The sequence below is a fragment of the Galleria mellonella genome, unplaced genomic scaffold, assembly GCF_026898425.1.
Source record: "Galleria mellonella isolate WM207_F2 unplaced genomic scaffold, CSIRO_AGI_GalMel_v1 utg139, whole genome shotgun sequence".
Classification (NCBI taxonomy): domain Eukaryota; kingdom Metazoa; phylum Arthropoda; class Insecta; order Lepidoptera; family Pyralidae; genus Galleria; species Galleria mellonella.
Genome location: NW_026441995.1, coordinates 193,360 through 218,457, shown reverse-complemented (window position 1 = coordinate 218,457; position 25,098 = coordinate 193,360). Strand labels below are relative to the sequence as shown.

At 38.8% G+C, this 25,098-nt stretch overlaps 3 protein-coding genes across 5 annotated transcripts in view; 2 read left to right on the top strand and 1 right to left on the bottom strand.

Annotated features, from left to right (window-relative positions):
* LOC113522384 (regulatory-associated protein of mTOR) overlaps nt 1-15,110 on the top strand; it is a 34,630-nt gene extending 19,520 nt beyond the window's left edge. The window contains 16 exon segments of the mRNA XM_052903346.1: nt 823-985; nt 1,217-1,289; nt 1,530-1,654; nt 2,127-2,239; nt 2,476-2,623; nt 2,702-2,815; nt 2,971-3,195; nt 3,286-3,415; nt 3,497-3,643; nt 3,850-3,962; nt 4,230-4,304; nt 6,456-6,876; nt 8,062-8,184; nt 9,585-9,713; nt 10,398-10,608; nt 11,498-15,110. Coding sequence (XP_052759306.1) covers nt 823-985; nt 1,217-1,289; nt 1,530-1,654; nt 2,127-2,239; nt 2,476-2,623; nt 2,702-2,815; nt 2,971-3,195; nt 3,286-3,415; nt 3,497-3,643; nt 3,850-3,962; nt 4,230-4,304; nt 6,456-6,876; nt 8,062-8,184; nt 9,585-9,713; nt 10,398-10,464 — 2,166 coding nt within the window. The 3' untranslated portion in view covers nt 10,465-10,608; nt 11,498-15,110.
* A 1,107-nt stretch (nt 15,111-16,217) lies between these two features.
* LOC113522383 (EKC/KEOPS complex subunit TPRKB-like) lies at nt 16,218-24,222 on the bottom strand. Of its 3 annotated transcripts, none has more exons than XM_052903285.1 (2): nt 23,862-24,222; nt 16,218-17,136 (listed from the first exon to the last, which is right to left on the bottom strand). In XM_052903285.1, exon 2 carries the CDS (start codon nt 17,127-17,129, stop codon nt 16,596-16,598), a length of 534 nt encoding a protein of 177 aa, XP_052759245.1. In that variant the 5' UTR covers nt 17,130-17,136; nt 23,862-24,222; the 3' UTR covers nt 16,218-16,595. The 3 variants fall into 3 exon arrangements, with proteins under 3 accessions (XP_052759245.1, XP_052759244.1, XP_031762962.2); XM_052903284.1 differs by lacking the exon at nt 23,862-24,222 and adding an exon at nt 17,686-17,955; XM_031907102.2 differs by lacking the exon at nt 23,862-24,222 and adding an exon at nt 17,443-17,653.
* LOC113513862 (enoyl-CoA hydratase domain-containing protein 2, mitochondrial) lies at nt 22,422-24,935 on the top strand. Its single transcript, XM_026897845.3, has 3 exons — nt 22,422-22,952; nt 23,058-23,393; nt 24,218-24,935. The coding sequence occupies exons 1-3, from the start codon at nt 22,652-22,654 to the stop codon at nt 24,481-24,483; spliced, it is 903 nt and encodes a 300-aa protein (XP_026753646.2). The 5' UTR covers nt 22,422-22,651; the 3' UTR covers nt 24,484-24,935.
* Nucleotides 24,936-25,098: the final 163 nt, after the last annotated feature.

Sequence of the window (25,098 nt, the reverse complement as noted above, 5' to 3'; positions counted from 1 at the left end):
TTCAACCGTAAAGCAGTTGTGTTTGCATGGCTGTGTTTCGGTTTGAAGGATGGGATATGGCGTGAATTTACAGAGTACAGAAAAATAACTCCCGAGTCGTCAGGAATGGCATCACATGGGGGGTATCATAGGTGAGGCAGTATTCTCTGTTATGTCTATGGTACTGCTCATGTCTGTGGGCGACGGTTACCACTTTCGATCAGGTGGGCCGTCGGTTTGTTTGCTATTTTAAGTTGTATAAAAAAAAAGTAACTCGAATTACGATTACTTTGCTATTCTTGAAGCTATTCTGTAAAGATTTGCAACATTTTTATGTTTAGTTTCATGTTTTATCTAATTTTCAGTTATTTAATGCAATTTAATGTTGGTATTCTTACCACAATTCACTACGCTGCAATCTTAACGAAATAGTACTGTCATCGATTTTGCTTTTTCTCAAAATATAAACGTATGTATCACTCACGGATCTGCTATCGAAATTCGAGTTTGACTATAGAATATCATTACTGGACCGAAAATCATGGTTTTATAATTGTAGCCGTGTGGTTCCGGCATAGAATGGGCTTCTCCTTCCTTTCCCTTTGTCATAAGAGACGACTAAGGAAATTTAATAGTCGAGGGATAAGCAGCAGCGTCCTTCTCAAAACATCTCCAATCCTCTTGCCGACCATGACAACTACTGGTAAAACTCCCCTAAGGGGATCGTTTATGTTTAGCAGTTACCGACTGATATGAAGATGCCAATTTACTAGAGCCTAGTTATAAATGATAGTTTTATTAAACCTGGTCACGGCACCGATGGTAACGCGGGTGTGGGTGTAGGTGCGTGCTGCGGGTGCGTTCGCGCTGGGCACGTTCGTGGCGGCGGGCGGCGCGGGCGCGCGCACGGAGCACGCCAACGCGCTCGACCAGCAGGTGGCCATCGCGCTCGCCGCGCGCGCGCCGCAAGACGTCGCGCTCGTCGTACGCGCCGAGATCCTCGCGGGTGAGCACTCCTGTCTACTGACCTACCTACCAGTACACACACATTCCAACAATTATTGTAATTTGCCCATAACGTGAGATATTTTTTAAACAAATCGTCATTACTAATTTTAAGTATGATTACTATTTTTGATGTTATTAATCGAGTGACCGATAAAGTTATAAATTTAAGTATGTATTAATATTTATATCCATATATAGCCACAATTCGAATACATATTTTCCCTTTCAGCACTACAGTGGCCGGTTTTGATATTCGAGCAGCATTTTATCGCAGTCTATATACAGGAGAGAATGAGGCGAAGGTAAATTATATATATTTTAAATTTTGTATAAAAAGTCAACTTAAGTTTCTTCTCTATTATTTTCGACTAACATTTTTCTCTGAAGATTCTTATAAAGAAAAGTTGCAAAGCCAAGATTAAAAATATTATGAAACATCAACTGTTAGAAAAATTTCACATATAAGTTCTAATATGTCAATGGTCTGTCGAGCCAGTTGTTTATTATAATATTGCGATGCGTGCGCGCGTGTCCGTGTGCAGGGACGGCGAACAGCGGCCGGACGTGGGGCAGGACGCGCTGGTGCCGGCGCCGCGCGGCCCGCAGCCGCCGCCGCGCCACCCCTCCGCCGCGCTCCTCGCCAACACGCTCACCCTGCCCTCCATCGGTACGTATCGCGTATGTATGTACCCTGCAGTCCTTGTCGTGCTCTTTGCCAACATGCTCACTCTACTCTTACCAACACATACCGCGCGTGTGGGTATCTGTGCGTGCGTCCGTGCGTGCGAGCGTGCTCACACACGTGTGGTGGCAAGATAACTATGCTCTTTGTCAACGCGCTCATAAAAATGAGCGTCCTCTAAAATTTTATTTTTCAGAGAACAAATTTTATATGAATGATAGGGCTCTCTAGATAAGTGGCAAGCGAATTCGTCGATGGAATCGACATCGCTAGGGAGTCCGTGAGTTAGAATGAGACATCCGACGTTGCTATCTCATTCTATCTCACGGACTCGCTAGCGATGTCGGTGAGGGCCTGAGATATACTATAAACGGTTTTTGTTTTTTAATATACAATATAGTATCATAAATGTGTACAATTATAATATTATTTACTTATTTACATAAAATATTATTAGGTTTCGGCTCGGTGTACATGAAGCTGTGGAACACGTTGGTCGCAATGTCGCGCGAGCCTCATCCGCAGATCTCACAGATGGCTACTGACATCATTAACTATATATCTAATCAGGTAATATATTTGTTTACTTCCTACATACATGGTCCTTAATGAGAAATGATGGGTGAGAATGAAAATAAGTTAGTTGAGTCATTGCAACACATTCATCAAGAATTAGGTACGATCTTTTTCGGAAGATTGTGTTAACCTTCATTGGTAACAATGGGGCTGCTAGTCTCTGTTTTTAACAATCTCTCCTCCCCTCCTATTTCCCCGTGTAATGAAAATGTTCCGTTCCCCGTGTGCAGGTGGAGCGCGAGCTGGAGGGCGGCTGCGTGCCGACGCCGCGGGTGAGCGGCGGCAGCGGCGGCGCGTCGTCGCTGCCGCCGTCGCCCAACACGCGGCCCTCGCCGCTCGCGCACCACGCCGACCACACGCGCACGCTGCCCGCCGCCGGTACGTACCCACACCGTCACCACCGCTCGCCACCTCGTTACTCTCGATGCAACAGTCAACATGTTAATCGTTCTGCAGGCTCGCGGCGCGGTCGGGCTGGCCTGCCTCACACCATATCCGAGGACTCGGTCGCGAATCGCAACCGGGACCGAGATTCCAACAGGGAACGGGATTCTACCTCATCTAATTCTAGTGAGTGCATATATATATCTGTACGCTTCAAACGTGGTAATATTTTTTAGCCAACTCGAATGAGGAGTGCGGTCTCCTTTATCCAAATATCTTGGACGAATCTAAACATACTCGTAACTTGCGACAAGTATTTGCAACGTTTTGTAATCTCGCAGGTCAACCACCGAAGAAACCGATAGTTCAAACTTCGTACGTGGAGTGGGCGTCGGCGCAGCTGGCGCGGCCGCAGGGCGCGGGGGCGGCGGCAGGGGCGGCGGCGGCGGGGGCAGCGGGGGCAGCGGGGGCGGCGGCGGCGGGCGGCGACGACTGCGAGAGCCGCGCGCACCACGAGCGCGTGTGGCGCTACGCGCGCAACCGCAACCTGCGCCGCGACGCGGAGGGTAACCACCGCCGCCACTGGCTGCTTGTACTTACTTCCTCCGATCGAACTACTTCTCTAGTTTGATATTCCGCGCACAACTTGTCCGCAGGACTCCGTACGGCGCGCGTGGGCCGACTCGAGACGCAGACGTTCCACTGGCGTTTCCCATTGCCGCCGGCCGTCGTCCTGTTCCACCCCTACGACCAGCACGCCGCCGTCGCCTCCAAGGACAATTTCGGGTAATTATTTTGCTATCTGTGCAGTGTTGTCGACGAGTTTCGGAGGCGGATCGGGTATGAAACGTAGAAATATTGTTGCAGAATCTGGGACTGGGGCACGGCGGCCAAGCTGTGCGTGGGCTCGTGGCGGCAGGCGTGGGGCCGCATCACCTCGCTCGCGTACCTCAACGCGCACCACCAGGCGCTACTGGCCGTCGCTTCCCACTCTGGCAACCTGGCCATATACAGGTACTCGTAGCGTTTAGACCGCTCGAGCATTTTCTCGAATGTTACTATCAGTGACCGTCTTCTCGCTGCGTCCTCGAAACGGCCCTATATTGTTATAAATTCAACAGAGCAGATATGTTAGTGAAGTTTGTTTGGAAGAGTGTAGTCGCCAGTGATTTGTACCTAAAGTGACCGGTGGCAATAAAGAGTGTGTCCGGTGTCGGCAGGCCGTCGGGCAGCATCAAGGAGCCGGCGCTGGTGTCGGCGTGGCGCGCGCTGGACGTGCGGCCCGCCGCGCACTACCGCCCGCCGCCCGCGCACCCCGTGCAGCCCCTCTACAGTACGTACACCCAGCCCCTGCACTATACCCACTATTATCCATTTACCGCTCCCGTCCACCGCGCACTTCCTTCTCTAGCCGATTCACACTGCCCCTGTACTATATTATCCATGTGATATACAAAGTGAGCATACGCAACATTTATACTCCATTGTTGATGGATGACAGTATTAGCGACAGAGTGAACTGAGACGATGTACGTGGTAGGAGTATCGTGTAGGGTGTAGAGTAGCGAGGTAACGGCAGCGGCGTGGGTTGGTTGCGCAGGTATAGCGCACCTAGTGTCGGATCAGTTCGCGGCCACCGCCGACGACCGCGCCGCGCGCCGGCCCGACGCCGACTGTGAGTCCGCAGTTGCTATGGTCGGCTTTCACTGTTGTCACACTCACACATTCGCTGTCTTACACGTCCGCTGCACTATTCATAGTAACGTGAAATGATCAAACTTATAATTAATCCGTTGTATGCTACTCCGGGTCAGGGAACAAATTCTTCTGTGACTTTATTGTGAACAATATATCTCAAATTATCATGTAATCGTTTAAGGAATTCCAAAGATGTTGAGTCACTGATTGTTTCTGATGTAGCCACTAAATTCTAAGTGAATTGTATTAATAAATTTCACATTTCTATGAATAAGACTAAATATATATATATATATAATAAATTAAATATATCTATCATCTGTTTGTATAAATTATAGTATAAATAATAGATAATGCAGTGAATAAAGTATATTATTAACTCGCCTCTCGTCTTATAACCAAAAACTAATTGTCTTTGTTCTAATTCAACGTTGTTCGGATATTTGTACGAAGGCTGACTTTTAAGTTGTATCGTTTGAAATAAATATAGACAATCTAATAGATTATTACCATTTATTGGTTTTCAAAGAATTCTCCGCAATATTTAATTTTCAATTTTGCATGCGTTCAAACCACTTTTTAAAACCACTCCGAAGTGGGGGTAGTCAAAATGGCCGATTAGTATGCGTCAACAGCTTCTTCGGGTTCGGAGCTGAAACGTTGACCACGAAGATTTTGCTTAATTTTGGAGAACGTAAAAAAATCATTAGGGCTTAAGTCAGGGCTGTAAGGCGTATGACCTAAAATTTCGACATTTTGGGTGCTCAAAAACATCTTTGTTTGGCGGATGGTGTGCGAACTTGCATTGTCGTGGTGCTGTATCATGCGACGTCTTGAATTGTTTTGTCGAAATTCGGTGATGACTTGTGGCAAAGAAACAGTGGTATACCAGTCAGCGGTAACCGTCTTGCGATCTTCTAATACAGTAATGGCCACGTGATCACCCTTTGCCACAAACGAGACAACCAATTTTTTCGAAGTGCTCCGTGAGCGTATGGCTTTGGCCGATTTTGGCTCATCCTGGAAGACCCAAACAATTGCCTGCTGCGTAGAGTCTCTTCTTCTTCTTATCTTAAGCATATATCCAAGACTCGTCATCACTAACCGTATTATAAACATGCTTTGACTCTCCTCGGTTGAAGGCTGTTTTTTTATCGTCGCTAAGCAAATGTGAGAACAACTTTCTTACGCCAAGTTCTTTGTGCAGGATTTTTTGGACAGTGGTCCCTGAAATGCCCACGGATGCCTCTTTTTCACAGTATGCCACATGACGATCTTCGAGGTTTAGCTGCCGCACGGTTTCGATATTCTTTTACATCATGGCGGTTTTTGGACGATCTTCACGTGGCTTGTCACTGAGGCTAGAGTGCCCACGTTGAAATTCTAAATACCAGCGTTCTACAGTCTTAATACATGGTGCTGCATCACTAAACACAGAAGTGATCTCCTCAAAAAAATGAAGCCGCGATAATCCCCTTTGAATGTTGTAGAAAATTATCGCACGCAAACTTTCCTTAGATATTTCCATTTTTTCAACCGACTTGTCACCTTTGAATAGACGATACAATAAAACTATTCGGCCAATCTGAAAACATTCTTTTGTTTTCGAATTCTAAATTGAAAAAGATGAAAATGTCATATGTTTTTTTTTTATAATCGCGGGAGGTTGGCAAACGACACGACTTAAAAGGTAGCCTTATATATATATGCATTATGTTGCTAATTTATTTTCGTAATAGTTGTGGAATATGTTTGCATGTAACATCATGTATCTTTGGTATCCTTGTGCTTTGAATTAATCCTCGCATACGGTCGCTGTCTGAGTTATATAATGCTATGCAAAGGGGGGTTGTTTTTTGTTCACGGAGGATAATTTTTTTGTTGTCGAGTAAATGATCGATACACGGACTCGGGACCACTATGTTACGTAATTTGGCATTATATTTTGTCGGACAAGACGGTCGATCTGCGTAGCTGTAACTAATACTAAGCAGGTCGGTATATAATTGTTTATTTTTTACGTATTTGTGTATACAATAGAAAATAACATACGAGTTTCGTTATTCAGGGTCGTTTTGCTCGTATGTGACTTTTGTGCCGGTAGAGTGCAGTGGTGTGTGTGTGTCAGGTGGCGGCGGCGTGGTGGGCGGCGTGGTGGGCGGCGTGGTGGGCGGCGTGGCGGGCGGCGTGGCGTACAGCCCGCCGCCGCCGCCGACGCTGGTGCGGTGGTGCGGCGCGGCGTGCTCGCTGGCGCTGGGCGGGCCGGCGCCCGCGCTGCGGCTGTGGGACGCGCGCGCCGAGCGGCTGGCGGCCGAGCTGGCCACCGAGGCGGACGCGGCCGTCACGGCGCTGTGGCGCGGCGGCCGCCGCCTCGTCGCCGGCTTCGCGGACGGCGCCGTGCGCGCCTGGGACGAGCGCATGCCGCGGCCTGCGCGCACGGTGCACACGCACGCCACGCACGCCACGCACGCCACGCACGCCGCGCACGCAACCCACGCGCCCGTGCTGTGCGCCGCGCTGCGCGACGAACGCGTGCTCGTCACCGGCTGGTGCGTATCCCGCCACTGTTGTCGATCAAACATTCGAGCTACTCATTTTTTATTTTTTAGTTTTTCTAGTGTCTTTGTGGTAGTATTTGTGCCCGCGGGCACAACTCACCATTTGTACATTTTCTTTTTCGAAAAATAGTAAAATTAACAGAAATAAAAACCCGTGTATGACACTAGATTATTGTTTACTTCCCTATGACGTCACTGATGCCATATTGCTACTATATATACTTGTACAATAAAAATTATATTTTAGCAGCTGTTGCGGGTTGTATTGAGACGACGAGATTTGTGGAAATGTATTTTTCTCAAACATGCTTGGAAATGTGAGCATTATTTTGACAATCTTTTTCGAGATAAATCAAAATTGCCGTACTGGCCAGATACATGCGGGCAGCGGCCGGCAAAAGTTGTATGAAAATCCATATCTGTCGTGTTTAGCGGCCAGATAAATTACTATGTAAACTCATATCTATCCTGTAATTTAAAAATGAAATGACCTTTTACTTCGAAACATGGCTACCAAGGAGGTAAGTAATGAAAGTTTTTATTTAAATTTCAAATTGGCTTGCAAATAGAAAGCTGTTTATTAAAAACAAAAACAAAGGAACATTATGGCGCCTGAAAAATCATTATTGTTCGTTATTCGTCATTGAACTTAAAAAGTAAAATTGTGTTTTTGATTTCCGCGCATTGTTTGAGAAAAGTATTATACAAGCCTTGGCCACAATTAGGCACTGATGGACTCACGTATGTGTACCTCGGCTACGCCTTGGCCCACATTTGCACGTTCGTCCATTAATACCTCAGTTGCTGGCTGCTGCAGTAATGTATTATTTCCAATTCCTCGGTTATAACTGACAAAATTAATAAATAAAAATGATCTTATATATTAAATACAAATATAGGAAATTAATATAATACTGGTTGGGCGATACATTGACATAGTATGTGTAGTGTTAAATTAACAATTATTAAATTTCTTAGTAAAACAACAATTTTATTGCACAGCATGTCTCAATATATATATATATATATATATATATATATATATATATATATATATATATATATATATATATATATATATATATATATATATATATATATATATATATATATATATATATATGTGAGTATGTAGTGATTGTGATTGTGATTGTGTTGATGGTGGTGGTGGTGCAGCGCGGACGGCTGGGTGCAGGTGTGGGACTGGCGGCGCGCGGCGGACGAGCCGCTGCACGCCGTGCGCGCGCCCGGCCCGCTGGCCGCCGTCGACGTGCACCCGCTCTGCAACCTCGTCGCCTGGTACCTGACCCACCACATACACACGCACACGTGCCGGCCCACAACCCCACCGAACAAGACAAAGCGTTCTGTCAGCTGTCCACACGAGTAGCTCGTGGCTCAACTATAATTGAAAAACTTACAATGTTCCTCGAATCCAATATAATAATGCGTTCAGGGCACTATTCGGGCTACCCCGTCGCTGTAGTGCGTCACACGTGTTTGCACGACAGCGTACGGACGGTTTTTACGCAATACGGCGCAAACGAATTGTTTCGTTGAGTTTTGATTTTTTTTTTTCTACAAATAGATTTATCAATATATTTTAGTAGACCTGCCCATTCCATTAAAAAAATTATTTATTTATTTGAACTTACCAACTAAGGGAGCTGACAGTTTCCCAATTCGCTCCCTTAGCAATTTTTTTATGTAACTTATAATGGCAAACAAACTGAAGACCTCTGATGGAAAATGGTAACCGTCGCCTATAGACATAAGAAGTATCATGGACATAACAGAGCATACTGTTTCACCCATGATACCCCTCATGCGTTGCCATTTCTCAGTTGTTAAGCCTCTGTACCCTGTAAATTCACTGTCATATCCCACCCTTCAAACCGAAACAGCCATGCAAACACAACTGCTTCACGGTAGAAACACGAACGGCACAGAGGTGTTCAAGCAAACGAGTTTAGTACAAAGTCTCCTTCTGGTAAATCAATCACAATATAAACAAACAAAATAATGTTTAATTATTAAACACTGTCTAAATAATGTATTGCCATTCTGTGAAACTTGACAAGTTTACAAGTCAATATATCCTAGTCCGGATACTGGCTCATGACACCGTTGAGTATCAGTGGAAGAGACAAAGACTCTTCGACGTGCTCAAGCAAACTAAAATAAGAAACTGTACCCATTCACATTTTACAGTATATATTTATTTATTTAATACTTTATTGTACACATTAGTTATAAAAATATGACAGAGGTAAGCAAATGTACAAAGGCGAGCTTAACTCTGATAGAGTTTTCTTCCAGCAACACCCAAAGTGGAAAGGAGCATCAATGTCAGCGGATACAGCAGTGTACAATTTTTAAATAGCCAAAATTAAATAATTAGTTTTTTTTTTTATTTGTGAATATGGTATGGTAACCTCGCCTGCGCTAACGGGATACGCTGGCGGAGCACCAGTGTAGGGTGATAGGTGAGAATGAAAACAGGCCAGTTAGCCCATCATGATGAATTCATCAGGAATTAACCATGATAGTTTCAAAGGGGAACCGCGTGGAGGTCGACCTGAATATACCCAATATTGCTAGCAATGGGATTCTCAGTCTCCATTACTAACAATCCCTTTCCCCCATATTATAATTAGTTAAATATTATAATGTAAGTAAAATATTACATTCGCTTGCAGTGGATCCGTAAACCAGTGCATTAGCATCTACGACCTGAAGGGCAACTTGCTCAACACGATCAAGTCGCACGAGGGATTCATGGCCGCGCGTATCGGACCCGTCTCCTGTCTCACCTTCCATCCGCTGAGGTATGTAGACATGCACATAATGTGAACAGAGATTTAAAAGAGTAACTGTTGAGTTTCTTTCGGGCTCTTCTCAACAAATAACAAGTTTCCGAAGCCCGCATTTATAAAAAAATTACGATTTTAAAATGCTTGTAAATAAATATATTTGAATAAAGTGTATTCATGCAAAATCTGTTGTATTTATGTATAAAATAAATATAGCAGTACTGAATATACTGTAACATACATGCATTGGTAAACATTTGTATTTGTGTGTATTGTGATTGAATGTCTGTATTGTACTTTTCCTTTTTTGCGCAAACCAATTTTGTACTTTTATAATAATAAGAAACCTGTTATTAGCCTTAATATTTTAAATACTAGTATGTAAATATTAACTGTAACGCCGTTGGTTTCTAATAAATAAATAAAAAATGATTTGAATTTATACATAGAAAATATTGTTTACGTATAATATAATAACAAACATCGCAAATTTACTTGTATTACAAGGATAGGACTTCACTCAGAGTCGTCTTAAGCGTATTTTGCGTTGAAGTGCTCTACTTGCATTATTATTACTTGTAATTTACTTGCAACACTGACTCAAGAATAAGGGCCTCTTGAAATTCTAAAACTGTGCAGCAACTTAGCTACGTACTACGTACGTGACTAACGAAGTATGTATGTGTTGGCGGAGGGCAGGTGTGCGCTGGGCATGGGCTCGAAGGACTCGACGGTGACGGTGTACGTGTCGGAGGCGCGCCGGTGACCCTCGCTCTACAGCCTCGCGCTGCCGCTGCCCTTCCAGTGAGCGGTCGCCGCGCACCCGCCGCCGCCACGCTCGCCACAACCACCACACCCACCACACCCACCACACCCACCACACCCACCGCCGCCACGCGCCGCGCTAGGGGTCAGTATGTGAACTGCACAGATCTCGTGCAGTTTCTTATTTTTTTTTTTAAATATGTAAACTGCCTTTTATCCGCGACTTTGTCCGCGTGTTATTTACTGTTTGGAATAAAGTACATAGGCTTTTTTTTGTACCACTGAGGTGGTAAACAAGCATACAGCCCACGTGATGGTAAGTGGTTACTGTAGCCTATGAACGCCTGCAATACCAGGGGCATTACGCGCGCGTTGCTAATCCTAAAGGCTGTATGTATGTACTATATGGAATGGAAAAGATCCATCATAACAGATATGTGTATACCAAATCTCAAAGTGATTGCTTAAGCCATTATAGCAAAGCAATAAACTGAATTGTGACCATTTTGTATTACTGTGGCACACTCACGAAAAACTATGTTAACTCTTTTAAGTGTTTTCCTTTTTTTCTTTTTTTTTTTCTTCTTTGTGTATGTACCAATGTCTGTTGTTATTAGTTGGTTGTAAGTAATGCAAATAAATTATATATGTATGTATCTATCTTTATAAAGTAATAAACAAATAAACCCAGTTTCACATTTATAATCTTAGTAAGGATTTACTGTGAATATGGTACAGTTCACGACAGTATTTGATTGCATACTATTTGACAACAACAACACGGTCTTCTCTTGCCCGCCGGATGATGTGTGGGCGGGCGAGGTAGGGGCCTCGGGCCGTACCCCATTACCCCGGCTTCTACTCCGGAGGTGAAGACCTCCGGGTCACTGGGTTTGCAGCCGGCATACACTGTTGGTCTGTGTATGCCGGCGTGGTGTCTTCATTCTTCTAGGGCCTCTTTCTTCGCTCTTGTTGTTTAATAATTTTTTTTTAAAGAATATTTGCTTATTCTAATTCCATTTACCACCCGCCAGGTGGCGCCAGGTGGCGGGCGCGGCGTGAAGTCGTCAGTACACAGCGTACTGTGAGCGGGCGACCTCCGCGGACCTTACTCGTTGCAAGTGGTGTTAGCGCGACCTGGTCGGACCACATACAACATACAACTATATTTATTATCAATAAGACAGAGTAAGTTCACGTTATAGAAACAATTATTGTTAAGTGGCGTTAATGAAATCAATTATAAAATACGCTAATGGAATACGTATTGTAAATGTCGCTAGTAAAAACGTATAACCGTGTATAAATATAGGGCGGCGGCTAATACGAACACTTGGTGCTACAGTATACCTTTAATGTTTATTGTTGTTGAACGGAGCGCGGCCGCTCCCGCTGCTGCATCGACCGCCACGGGGCGCGCTGTACGGACGCATACGACAAGACGGACGCTACGGACGCTAGGCGGCCGGTACACGATAGCTTCTATTGGCTGTTACCGAGTCACGTGAGCGATTATAAAAATTATGAAATAAGTTTTACAATATTCTCATACTTGGGCGTAAATATCTTGAGCATATTCCAAATATGAGACTTTGTACAAAAGTCGATTGCTTGGGTACCTCAGTCCCATTCGTTGTTTCAACCGTGAAGCAGTTGTGTTTGCATGGCTGTGTTTCGGTTTGAAGGGTGGGATATGGCGTGAATTTACTGGGTACAGAGGAATAACACCCGAGTCCTCAGGAATGACAACGCATGGGGGGTATCATGGGCGAAACAGTATACTCTGTTATGTCCATGGTACTGCTCATGTCTATGGGCGACGGTTACCACTTTCCATCAGGTGGGCCGTCAGCTTGTTTGTCATTCTAAGTTGTATAAAAAATAATATGAAATCAAATCATATTTCGCGAAACAGTAACCCGAGTGAATGACCGTGTACTGGGCGCCGCGACGTGCAGCAATTCGCCTACGTCCACACCTCTAGTCGTATAGAGCAGCGAACCAATGCAATACTGCGACGTGTAACGGGGTAGCTACATGCAACTTAGTGTAACAATATGTCATATAACTATAATATACGCGGACAAATGATCAGCCGTGTCGTATCCGAGCAAGCCAAATACATATGTAATATTCACAAAATGTACGCTTTAAGTATGTAATTATAGCTTGTAAATAGTAGCCGGGTAGAGAGTGTCTACGCTGAGGGAGGTGCGAGTGTTGCAGCTCGGTGACCCACCTGCAGTCGCCAGTTAGGTGGCGAATTGTAAAATTTTCCCGCGTCGTCTTCTGTCAATGAATTTAGAACCGTATCGATGTAGCCTTTAAACGCAAAATCCAACGGAGCCATCAAGCGTGCATGTTTATGATTAACCATTCGCGTCTCGTCTCTGCCTACTTTCCCTTTATTTTTTAATACTTTGGCAAGTTTATATTTCTTTGTTCGCCGTCATCTAAAAACAGCGCAAGTATATATCTGTTCGTATGTGTTGAACTGCTTACCATTGGGCATTACGTTCCAAATCATCTGCATTTCCGATCTCATCCCCACTTGTAACATTACATAGAAATGTCCAATATGAAATATGTACCAGCTTATGTATAATTTTCTATTCAGAATGTATTATACGTATCATACAAATAATTAACTGGCCCGTGTTAATTTCCAAGTGAGTCTGCTACCCACTCCGTTCGCATTTTAAGCCTAAGCCTTACGGAACGCTAATCTAGGGGAGCTTGTATGGATTTTATAGCATGGACACAGTATAACTAATGAAACGACGGTGTTCATAAGGTGCTACACGCCGCTATATACACGTATACAACACGCAACGTTCCCGCTCCGGTGCGCTGTATGACTAGCTCGCAGATCACGTGGCATTCCTATATTCCTTGGTCGTTATGGGGCAGCGTAATAATTTTCACTTTTGTGTATTTAGAGCGGTTCAGTGTACACACCAAGAAGCTCGAATGCAAATGGAGGCTGCCCATGGATACAGAATTGAAATTAATAAGTTTCAAATAGTCACGTGTCTTTCATCTCGCTTGCACTCTAGTTGGCAAATCCTCGAGTATTTAGTGACAATGCCACACAAAAGAGTACTATTGTCTATTCCATTTTCACCGAGCGAGCGAAATAGAAATTTGACTTTTTACCTAGTTTTTTATTTATTTGTATAAATTCTGTATTCACATAGCAATTTTCGTAATGAAGCTTCTTGGTACACGCATCGAGATGGCGCCTACGTCGCACCCCGCGTACTCCTTATCAATGCAAGTAGGCAAGCTGTTCAATATGCATGTACCTCACGCCTGACAGCAACTCGTTACTTTTGTTCTAGTATGTACATAGTACTAAATCTTTTGTTTTTTTTTTAATTCAATTATTTTGTGATTATTGATTTACTGAAAGTTCCTAAGACTTAAATAGTTAGATGCCATTTATTGTCCTAATAAGATTTTGTTCAATATAATTAAGATTAATTTGTGTTCGTTTGTTATAAATTAATATTCTGAAATACACTGTAGAAAATAGTTATTTCTCTTGCTTTAAAAGTATCGATTTTTTAGTGTCTTACAATTTGTATAATAATAACCGTATTGCTTATGTTATAATTAATTATGCTTTAATTTTATTAAGAACTAAAAATGTAACCATCAAATGTGTTCAATTGTAAAGTGTATTTCAGCGTATTGAATGATTTATATTATAACGTGATAGATATAATGAACATTGCATTGCATGCGCGACCAACCGAGCTATGGAATATTATTAAATATATAACTATAGTGGGCCCGCAATGGTGATGAAATATGGATAATTTTATGATACAATGAGCATTTAATTGTATTAATTTTAATAAGTATATTATAATTATTATTGGTTTGAACAAACATTATCAAATGTGGTATGTGTAATGAAACCTGTGGCCATACGTTGTCATGCTGTACACGGGCCGGGCGTACACGGCTTGAGTGAATGGTACGGCCCATCTGACTCGCTTCACACGTGCGTGTTTCCTTAAAGTCAGGCGGTACAGTAGACGCTGGCTCGGCGAATGGCGCCGAGCCAACAGTCGTATCTAACCCTCGGTTATTTTTTTATGGGTGAAAATGGAATGGTAACCTCGCCTGCGCTATCTGTATACGCTGGCGGAGCACTAGTGAAGGGTGATCGATGAGAATGAAAACAGGCCAGTTAGCCCATCATGATGAATTCATTAGGAATTAACCATGATAGTTTCCAGGGAGAACCGCGAGGAGGTCAACCTGGTTGGGTATATTGCTAGCAATGGGATTCTCAGTCTCCATTACTAACAATCCCTTTCCCCCCCTCTAGCGCTCGGTTATAGATACTCTATTTTCGACATTTTACCAAATATGATTATATTGGTATATAATAAGTAATGTACAGTGTGTACTAAACAATTGACCGTTCACTCGACCAGCGTATGTCCAGCCGTAAGGCAATAACTTATCAACTGAATAAGTGATGATTATGATTGTATAATTATGAACAAATTGGCGGTAGACGTGCGTTTCGTAACCGCACCGTTGCATATTGTCATTGATTTAACTATCGCTTTTACATATTGTATAATTTAATGTACATTTTACATAATAATAAATTGTTGTTGTTAAAATAAATACGTGTTTTATTAACTCGTGTATCCTGTAGCCCTCTGTTCTCCTGCCAGTAATATGCCTGTTCAAATGTTTTTTAAAGGGTTATAGGTGAAGGTCAGTTGGTTCATTATCTGGATTGGCATTTTTTTTTGATGGGTGTAAATGGTATGGTAACTCCGCCTGCGCTAACGGAATACGCTGGCGGAGCACCAGTGAAGGGCGATAGGTGAGAATGAAAACAGGCCAGTTAGCCCATCACGATGAATTCATCAGAAATTAACTATGATAGTTTTCAGGGAGAACGGCGAGCAGGTCGACCTGGTTGGGTATATTGCTAGTAACGGGATTCTCAGTCTCCATTACTAACAATCCCTTTCCCCCCACCTAGACTGGCATTAGCACGTATAGGCAAATTTTCATATGGCGAAAAGTCGCCGAGGGTGTCGACAGAGTGACACATCATGTGTTTTTTTTTTTACATTGTATTTCAGTTCATGACTCGATGCATACCGCTCACAAATTGCTAACAACTTTCTTAGTCCGCTGATAGAGGGACTTAGAAGAACCATATCGTCAGCGTAGTTTATACTATTTAAACAAGTAATTCCAATATGACAGCTTACTTTGGCGCTCCTTAGCTCCCCTATCAGGTCCTTTACATATAAATTAAAGAGGTCCGGTGAGGTCAGGCCTCCTTGACGAAATCCGCACTCTAGTCTATACTCACTAGAGGTGGTGCTGCTCCATTTTACAAAATTCGTCTGTCCACAGTACCAGACTCTCAACAGATTAATAATTCTGTTTGGTACAGCTGATAAATTTAGTTTCTCCCACAGTAAATCATAATTTACCAGGTCGAAAACTCGACTTAAGTCTAAAAAACACGCGTAAACTGATGTACTTCTTTCGACATAATAGTGAACGGCCGAGATTATTCTTATGTTGTCACTTGTATGTCATATTTTTTTTTTATTGTTTTGTTAGTTTTTATTAATGTGAAATTGATGTCTTAAGAAAAATGGATGCCTATATTTGGTATAAATGCAATACGCAAGCCTTATATATTAATTAAAATTACTGTCTGTATTTGCACTGTTGATGTACCTTTCAAAATAAATAAATACAATGTATAATTAAAAAATAACATTTATTCAAACTGTTTCATATTGAATACCAGTATATTATTATTCTAGAATTAGTACAATGGATTATTGCAAATACACACTTCATCAAATGACAAGTTTTTATGTACAGCCAGAATGTTACTTGACACATTAACATTTGACACCTTAACATGGCATTAATATCACATGAACGGGGTTACGTCTAGGTGTATAAATTATCATTTCACAATTTTAATAAAAAAGAAACATTTACAGTCCCTATCCTATATTTATTATAATATTTCCAATACAAAATAGCAGAAACAAGTAAAATATGGTATTGCAACAATAAATTATAATACTTTATACAAGTATAGATTCTTGGTCAACAATTTAACAAAAATCAGTGTGTGACAATGCTTTTAGTGGCCATTCTGCTCACAATAATATCTAGTAAGTCCATGTCACCCTTCACATTGTTTAGTTTGTATACAGTCTTCACATCCTTCACATTGGTAAATTGTGATAGTTCACTAATTGGGCACAGCTCACCCTCTATCTGCTGAATAACTTCTTTAGATTCATTGTTATCAGGTGTAACCAAAAAGCAAACGAGTAAATTACTATCCTTTTCTATTCCAAACTTACCGAGACTCTGTGATATATTCTTTGTTAAGGACAAGTTAAACAGAATTTCAGCAAACACAGTCCTTGTAACCATTGTGTTGTATTTTTGTGACACCACAGCCTTGTTGGCAGCTACGCACACTTGCAGCGGATGCAGAATCAAACTTGGCTTTATGACAGCACAGTTCCAAACACCTTTCACTATGTTATTTCTTATAGTTTCTACATTACGAACATTTTTGAAGAGATACATTTGTAGTATAGTGTTTGTCTCTGGATCCAATTCACAGCTGTATGCTTGTGAATCCATGTTAGAACTGAAATAAAATACCATACCATAATTTTAACTATTTCTACTACTCTATAAAAAACTAGTTAATCACATATTTGCTATAAAACCAAATATGTAAATAGCAACAAACTAAAGGAGTCTGGCCCATTAAATAAGGCATATTATATACTCCTAGATGTGTCTGCAACATTAATTGTTTGACTTCGGATCTACATGTTTTGTGGTTTATAGAAACTAGAATTAAAATTATAATTTACACAAAATATGATAATTTAGTGTTCACCATTGGTAGAAATATAAGAAATAATTTGGGTAAATTATGACAGTTTACCATTTTATAATAGTTTACTATAGATACATAGACGGCATGAAGTTTCTTATACACCATAAGAAAAATTTCTTTGGAAAGCTTCACCCGAATCCTGGGAGGGGCACCAGACAGTTCTGAGGTAGGTGCGGCTAGACCTACTCCCGCCTTGAATAGTAACTATTGCTACCCTATCAAATAAACTGTTCGATTCTTAAGCTAAAGTTTAGGATGGCTAGACATGTCCAACCCTTCAAGTTTGTTTACCTATCGAGTTGGTAGTCCGTAAAGCAATTTGGCTACTTTGTCTCCAGTATGGTATTAAATTTTCTAAACTAATACCAAAGCTCACAATTGCAAATTTTTAATGTAATCAGAGATATTATTATTAAATTCGAGTGACTATAAAACGGTATAACGGGTGTTTAGTAACGTGAAGCAACAGATTATCAAACAATAATCTCAAACGTCAAAAAATGAAATAGGTAAAGTTGCCAAATACAATCAGTACATTTACAACCAAAATCCGTATACAAAAAAAAACTAATCGATCAAATCTCGTTACTACTTCAATAACTGTTATTTCAAAATAAAGTTATTAAAATTAATAACAATAAGTGATCAATCCTGATGAGGATCTTGAAGAACTACTCGATTTATTTAATAAATTTTGTGCTAAATAAAAAACGTTGTCCTGTTATACAAATATTTTTAATGACAATAAAAGTTTTTATTTTTGGTCACCGTGGTAACGCGTGCGTTTTTCAGTTGCCAGTATTATTATCTATTTATTTATCCGAATAATTGAACTAAACAACGCTCTATATATATAATAGATAACAACATGTTTGTATATACACAGTGGGATATTTAACAATGAACATATCTCATAAAAATTCAGTACACTGATGAAGTATATCAACAAATCACAATGAAATCGATTAACAATAAATGTCTTTATTTTATGTTGCAGGGATTATTAAAAATTAAAATTAACAGTGGGCATATAATAAATGCCATCATATACTCTTGACATAAAACCGATCACACTTTCTCTTGTAGATATCGTAAGAAGCGACTAAGAGAAGTCGTGGGATGGGTAGCAGCGTTCCTCTTCATCACTAAAGCTTAACTGCGATTGCCAACCTACTTGCCAAGCGTGGCAATTACTGGTAAACCCCCTTAACATACATACTAATAAATGTATCATATCATCATCTTTATCTCTTTAGTTTATTTCTATCAATAAAGCACCATGGCATTTCCTTTATAAAGTGGATGAAAAAAGATATCAACTTGGAATTGTTGAAAATCAGTAAAGAATCAAAAGAATTGTCTTGCATTTGTTAGATATTTATTTTAAATGATATTAATTTTATTAAACATATTGTGTTAAAATGTGTACCTACATTTATTAATAAAAATCAGACTAACTACTTTAAATATAATATAACGTTAAAATTGTTATTATACCAAATTTGCTAATAGATTATTCTTGTAATGTATATAGAACACAAATTTATATTTTAATTAATTTTATAATTATTTATTATCATGATACTTAAACAAAAAGTAATGAAATTGTAAGAACACGTGGTCTCACTCGAATTCGGCCTGTAGATATAAAAGACTGTTACTTGGGTGGGGAGGCAACACTTTTGGTCCAACCGTTGAACAGAGCAGAGTTCCCTGATGTTCTGAGCTCCTCATCAAGAGTGAACAAGTATAGTGAACCACGTGGTCATTATATAAAATATATCACAATTATTGTTAATGGAAGTCTTAAAGAAGCTATATTTAAATAAGTGTCAATGGACTAACAGAAGTTGGATATTAATGTTTTAATTATTTGTTATATATCAAATATAAAGCAAAATAAGTAAATATATGATTTATCTAAAGTAAGTGAACTTGTGCTTTATTTATATTAATTGCTAAGAGGCTTCCAACCTTTATATTGCTAAAGAATATATACATAAATGTAAAGTTAGTATTACGTAGTACCCCACATATCATATATATATATATATATATATATATATATATATATATATATATATATATATACAGTGAGTGTAAAAAGTATTCGTACACCTAGGGTTATAATAAAAAAAATACGAATTTGATAGACTTTCCTCTATTTATTTAATTTAAATCAATACTGTTAAATAGTTTAACATTCCCGCACTTTGTTTATGATAAATTTTGTTTTAAAAAAAAAAATATACAACACAAAAATATTTTTATGTTAACTAAGCAAATAATGACAAACAAAAAGTATTCGTACATTCCTTCTTTTTTAAATGAAATTCTGTATAAATCATTTATTCAATCGAATTTTTCATATGCCTACAATGCCAAGGTCATTTTTAATACGTAGGTATAGATATTAGACGTTTTAGTTGCACTCGTGACAAGTATAGACGTGTTTAGTTACAAAAATGGGTCGTAAAGCAAAAGAAACGAGTGAAGAGGAGAGAAAAATAATTATTAATTTGCATAATCAATGCAAATCATTATGTGAAATTGCAAAATTTGTCAATAGACCACGTTCAACCGTACAGACTGTAATTGATCGGTTTTCTATTACTAAAACACTAAAAAACAAACCCAGAGGTGGGGCGTCCATCAAAAATCACGCCTCGATTGGATCGGAAAATTTTAAATTGTGTAAAAAAAAATCCAAAAATTAGTGCCCCTCGAGTGTTACAAGAAATTAATAATATCAATGATTGCCATATTTCTGTCAGTACCGTTCGGAACGTATTACGTAGTAACGATTATCATGGAAGAACTGCGCGTAAAAAGTATTAGGTAAATAATATTAATAGAAAAAAAGATTAGAATTCGCAAAAAAATATATTAATGAAAAAAATCATTTTTGGCAAACTGTTATTTACTCAGATGAATCGAAATATAATATTTGCAAATCGGATGGGCATCATATGGTATGGAGAAAACCTAATATGGAATATAAGAAAGAAAATTTATGTCCAACGGTAAAACACGGTGGTGGGTCAGTATTTGTATGGGGTTGCATGAGTGTTTTTGGGGTGGGAAAACTTGCATTTATTGATGGAATTAGGGATCACAAAGCGTATATTAATATTTTAAAAGAGAATCTTCTCTCTAGTGCAGCTCAAATGGGTTTTAACAATAATTGGATATTTTTACAAGATAATGACCCTAAACATAAAGCATGGAATACTAAAGCATGGATCCTGTTTAACGCTCCAAAATACCTAGAGATTCCTCCTCAATCACCTGATATTAATATTATAGAGCATGTGTGGGATTATCTCGATAATAAAATTCGAAATCGACCAATTTCGAGTAAAGAAACACTAAAAATTGCGCTTCGCGAAGAATGGGCATTGATACCGTCTTCTTATATTTTCAAACTAGTTGATTCGATGCCGCAGAGACTCCAAGCTATCATCAATGCTAACGGTGGTCCAACAAAGTATTAATATTTTTTTTAATATTCATTTACTTACAAATTTTATAAGTGTACGAATACTTTTTGTTTGTCATTATTTGCTTAGTTAACGTAAAAATATTTTTATGTTGTATAATTTTTTTTATTAAAAAACAAAAAATATCAAACAAAGTGCGGGAATGTTAAAATATTTAATAGTATTGATTTAAATTAGATAAATAAAAGAGTCTATCAAATTCGTATTTTTTTTATTACAACCTTAGCTGTACGAATACTTTCTACACTCACTGTATATATATATATATATATATATATATATATATATATATATATATATATATATATTTAATATGTATATATATGTATGTATATATTAAATATTATAAATAATAAATTGCCCTTTTTTCCTAACACATTCTTAGAAATCGCATAAATAGAAAAGGATAGGCTCAATATCGGTAGATATACCGAAAATCTGTAGGTTCCGAGACCCCTGAGATCTCGTTTAATTTGCTTCTATCTTAGTTCTTAAATTCTATAACAAATCAAATATCTTATTTTCTGTCTTCCATTCATTTTTGTTATATTTTGCAATTAAAAAAAAAAATCATAGGAAACATAAATTAGATTCGACAGTTAAAGTATTAAAAAAAAAAAATTAGATAAATAATCACATCTAGCAATTCTGAACCCGATTAGTAAAGCGATGGGTCACTAGCCAAAATTGTATTAACCAATATGTGGTGTAATAGCCGGCTAAATAGCTAGTTACAGACTATTCAGCTATTGTAAGAAAGACTTTATAATCTATCGAATAGCGTTACATTTAGCATTAGCTATTTCGTTTAATAACTGTCCAACTGTATTACATAGAGTTCGATCCTCAAGTAAATCCTAGAAGGTAACGCGATATTATTTTAATTTTTTTTAATCGACTACTAATTTGTAGTTAATAAATGTACCATTAGTAAATCAATCTTTTTACAAAGTTTTTTTTTTTATATACTTTTTACAAAAAATACAAAATACGTATTTTTGCATCCATACTCCTTATTTTATCCATATCAGTGCCACCTATAGAATGGGTTAAAAAGCTTTTGTTGTATCAACCATAATCAAACTGATTGACTCAAAGCTTAAAGTCATAGATCATAGATGCCACTTTCTCTTATTGATTAAATGAATATTGATAATATCTATTGATGGCATTGCTATTGACAGAATTGAGATTTTTTCAAAAATAAATATATTAACCAAATATAGTAATGGCTGTAAAGAAGTTATTTGAAAGAAAAACAAACAAAATCGCATATTGGATCATCTAACTTATTGTTACTGAGGCAAATAAATTATCGGTTACAATATACTACTATTCCGGATGTTTATCCAGCTACGACAGCTAGCGTAACTGGCGAGTAAATTCAGTCGCTAGTTGGCGGTTAATTGTCGCCCCTCTAATGCGCCGCGGCCGGGCGCTGAAGTATGGCTATAACCATTAGCTGGCTACGTCGAGACATATAACTTACCAGCGACTATTCTTTGCATAGTCACTATTAGCTGAGTATATCAGTGTAGCTGCCATAGCTAGATTAGTGTACAATAGTTTCTGCATCGTTTTGAACGGCCTTCATAAAATAATTCTTATTGTTTAATCTAAATACAAACATACATAGGTATAGTTAAATATAGGCATGTTTGATTACAACAATTTTGATAAGAATATAATTGGATAACAAATTTTCTGAGCCTGTAGAGAGTACCAGTGATAAAAACAATCTTCGCAAACTATTAAAAATGTTTGTATCAAGGCTTAATAATAACATGAAATTTTTAAAAAATAATGTTACACGAACGCTCGTTCGTTCTCTGTCTACGCAAAATGCACAAAATGAAAATTCTAGTCCAGTAGTGTTCCAGAAGTTAGGTGGTGCCGATCGCGGCATCGCTGTATACGGCCTCAACAGCCCTCAAGACAGAAATGCTATAGGTTTCCAACTTCTGCAAGCGATGAAAGAAGTCAACCGAATTCTACGAGAAGACACAAAGATCTCTGTCGTTATTCTTCACAGTTTAGTGCCTGGCATATTTTGTGCTGGTGAGTGAACTGTTCCTTTTTCAATTTCGATTCTATTTTTAAATTAATAATATCACTTGAGACCTTAATTGTGTAATGTAATTTATTTTTAATATTTGCTTTTAGGTGCACATTTAAAGGAGCGCTTTCAAATGTCTGACGAGGAGGCGTCTAACTTTGTCCGTCAGCTCAGAACTACCTTCATAGAAATAGAGGACCTTCCTATGCCCACAATAGCAGCTTTAGATGGCGTCGCTGTCGGCGGTGGGTTAGAGCTGGCGTTGGCTTGTGATATTAGGATAGCATCAGAAACGGCTAGGCTTGGGTTAGTGGAAACTGGACGAGGCCTGATTCCTGGCGCTGGAGGCACCCAGAGGTTGCCCCGTGCTATTCACCCCAATGTTGCAAAGGAACTTATATTTACTTCTCGTATTGTAAATGGTAAAGAAGCTAAGGAATTAGGTAAGTTTGATCATTAGTTAACATCATTGCATCTATGTAATTGCCAATTTTTTATATAAAAAAAATGTTATTTTTATCATATAATGAGCAGTTATGACAAGTTAAAAAGCATTGTTACTGTAAAATAAATATGTAAATCTATTAATGCATGCCTGACTCACTCTTCAGTGGAGTGCATTGTGCACTGGCACACAGTATTCAAGCATACTGTTACATAACAGATAATAGGTACTCTAATTATTTAAATGACATGGTTGTACAAACAAGTGTTATATTACAGTGCTGAAATTAAAACAGGATACAGCTCGCATTACACACACAAACACACACACTTGGATATCAAAATGATACTTTTTTAATTTTAAATACTTGTTGAGACATTATAATTTGGTCAATATTGGAAAAGAGGATATTTTAGCAGATAGAAAATATTTTCCATAATTGGAACTCCAATTGTAGTATACCTACCTAGTTGTGGATAGTCCAGACAAATCATATCACATTGCCAACCCATGTGCAACACCTTTCAGTATTTCCCCAGTCTGAAGAGACCATAACTTGATATATTTCATTAAATGGAGGAATGGATGAATGGATGAATGGATAAATTCCACTTGGAAGACATTTTTTCCTGAACCTGAACACTGAAATGTGATTAATAAGTGATGTAATATGGAGATTGGGCATGCATAATACATGCATACTGTAATAAGCTAAAATGAAGTCTGATTTCAAGTACATATTTACAAATACTATCATAAATGTGTATTAAAATTACAATATAAACAAGGTGAAATGAAATATATTATTTTTTTTAATTTCAGGTATAGTAAACCATGTGGTGTCACAGAATAGCAATAATAACTCTGCGTATGAGAAGGCCCTCAACTTGGCTAGAGAGATAATACCAAATGCACCAATAGCCCTCCGATGCGCCAAGCAAGCAATCAACGAAGGAGTCCAGCTCAGTATCAAGGATGGATATGAAGTGGAACAGAAGTTTTATGAAATCAATATACCCACCAAGGATAGGAAAGAAGGAATGATATCATTTATAGAGAAGAGGAAACCTCGTTACGAGGGACACTAAGCTTAAAATGTTAAATTGAAGGTTTCAATTTAATAAAAAGAATGTTACTATAATTACCCATTGGACGATAGCTTGTAGTGGTCGATTCCATCAGATATCACAATCAATGGTTAACATGATATAGGTGAAAGACGTTCATCATCCTTCAGTTACCCTTATTTTATCCATCAGTCACATTACACTTGCCACTCAGTTGGCAACAACAACTATTGTCCAATGGGTGTAGACTTGACTGCCTTCATTAAATATTTACCAGTTATCTAGAAGATTGTTAACATGGGACCAATATTTTCATAGTATATTATATACATATAGCTGTAGTGCCATTTATCGTTGTTACTTGTTAAAATGGTTATATATTGTTTGTGACAAATAAATAAATATTTTTATACTCATATATACACAAATAATATATTTTATAAATTGTTATTAATATATTGTTATATAAGAAAGTGTTTGTTTTTATATGATGCAATAACATAATTTACTAATCCTCCTCTAAGCCTTCTGTCAACTGTACTATACTTGGTAGCTGTTATCTGCTGTTATCTCTGGTCAATGCATGCAATAAAAATGGTAAGTACATCGTAATAACACTTACAGAACATGAAACTT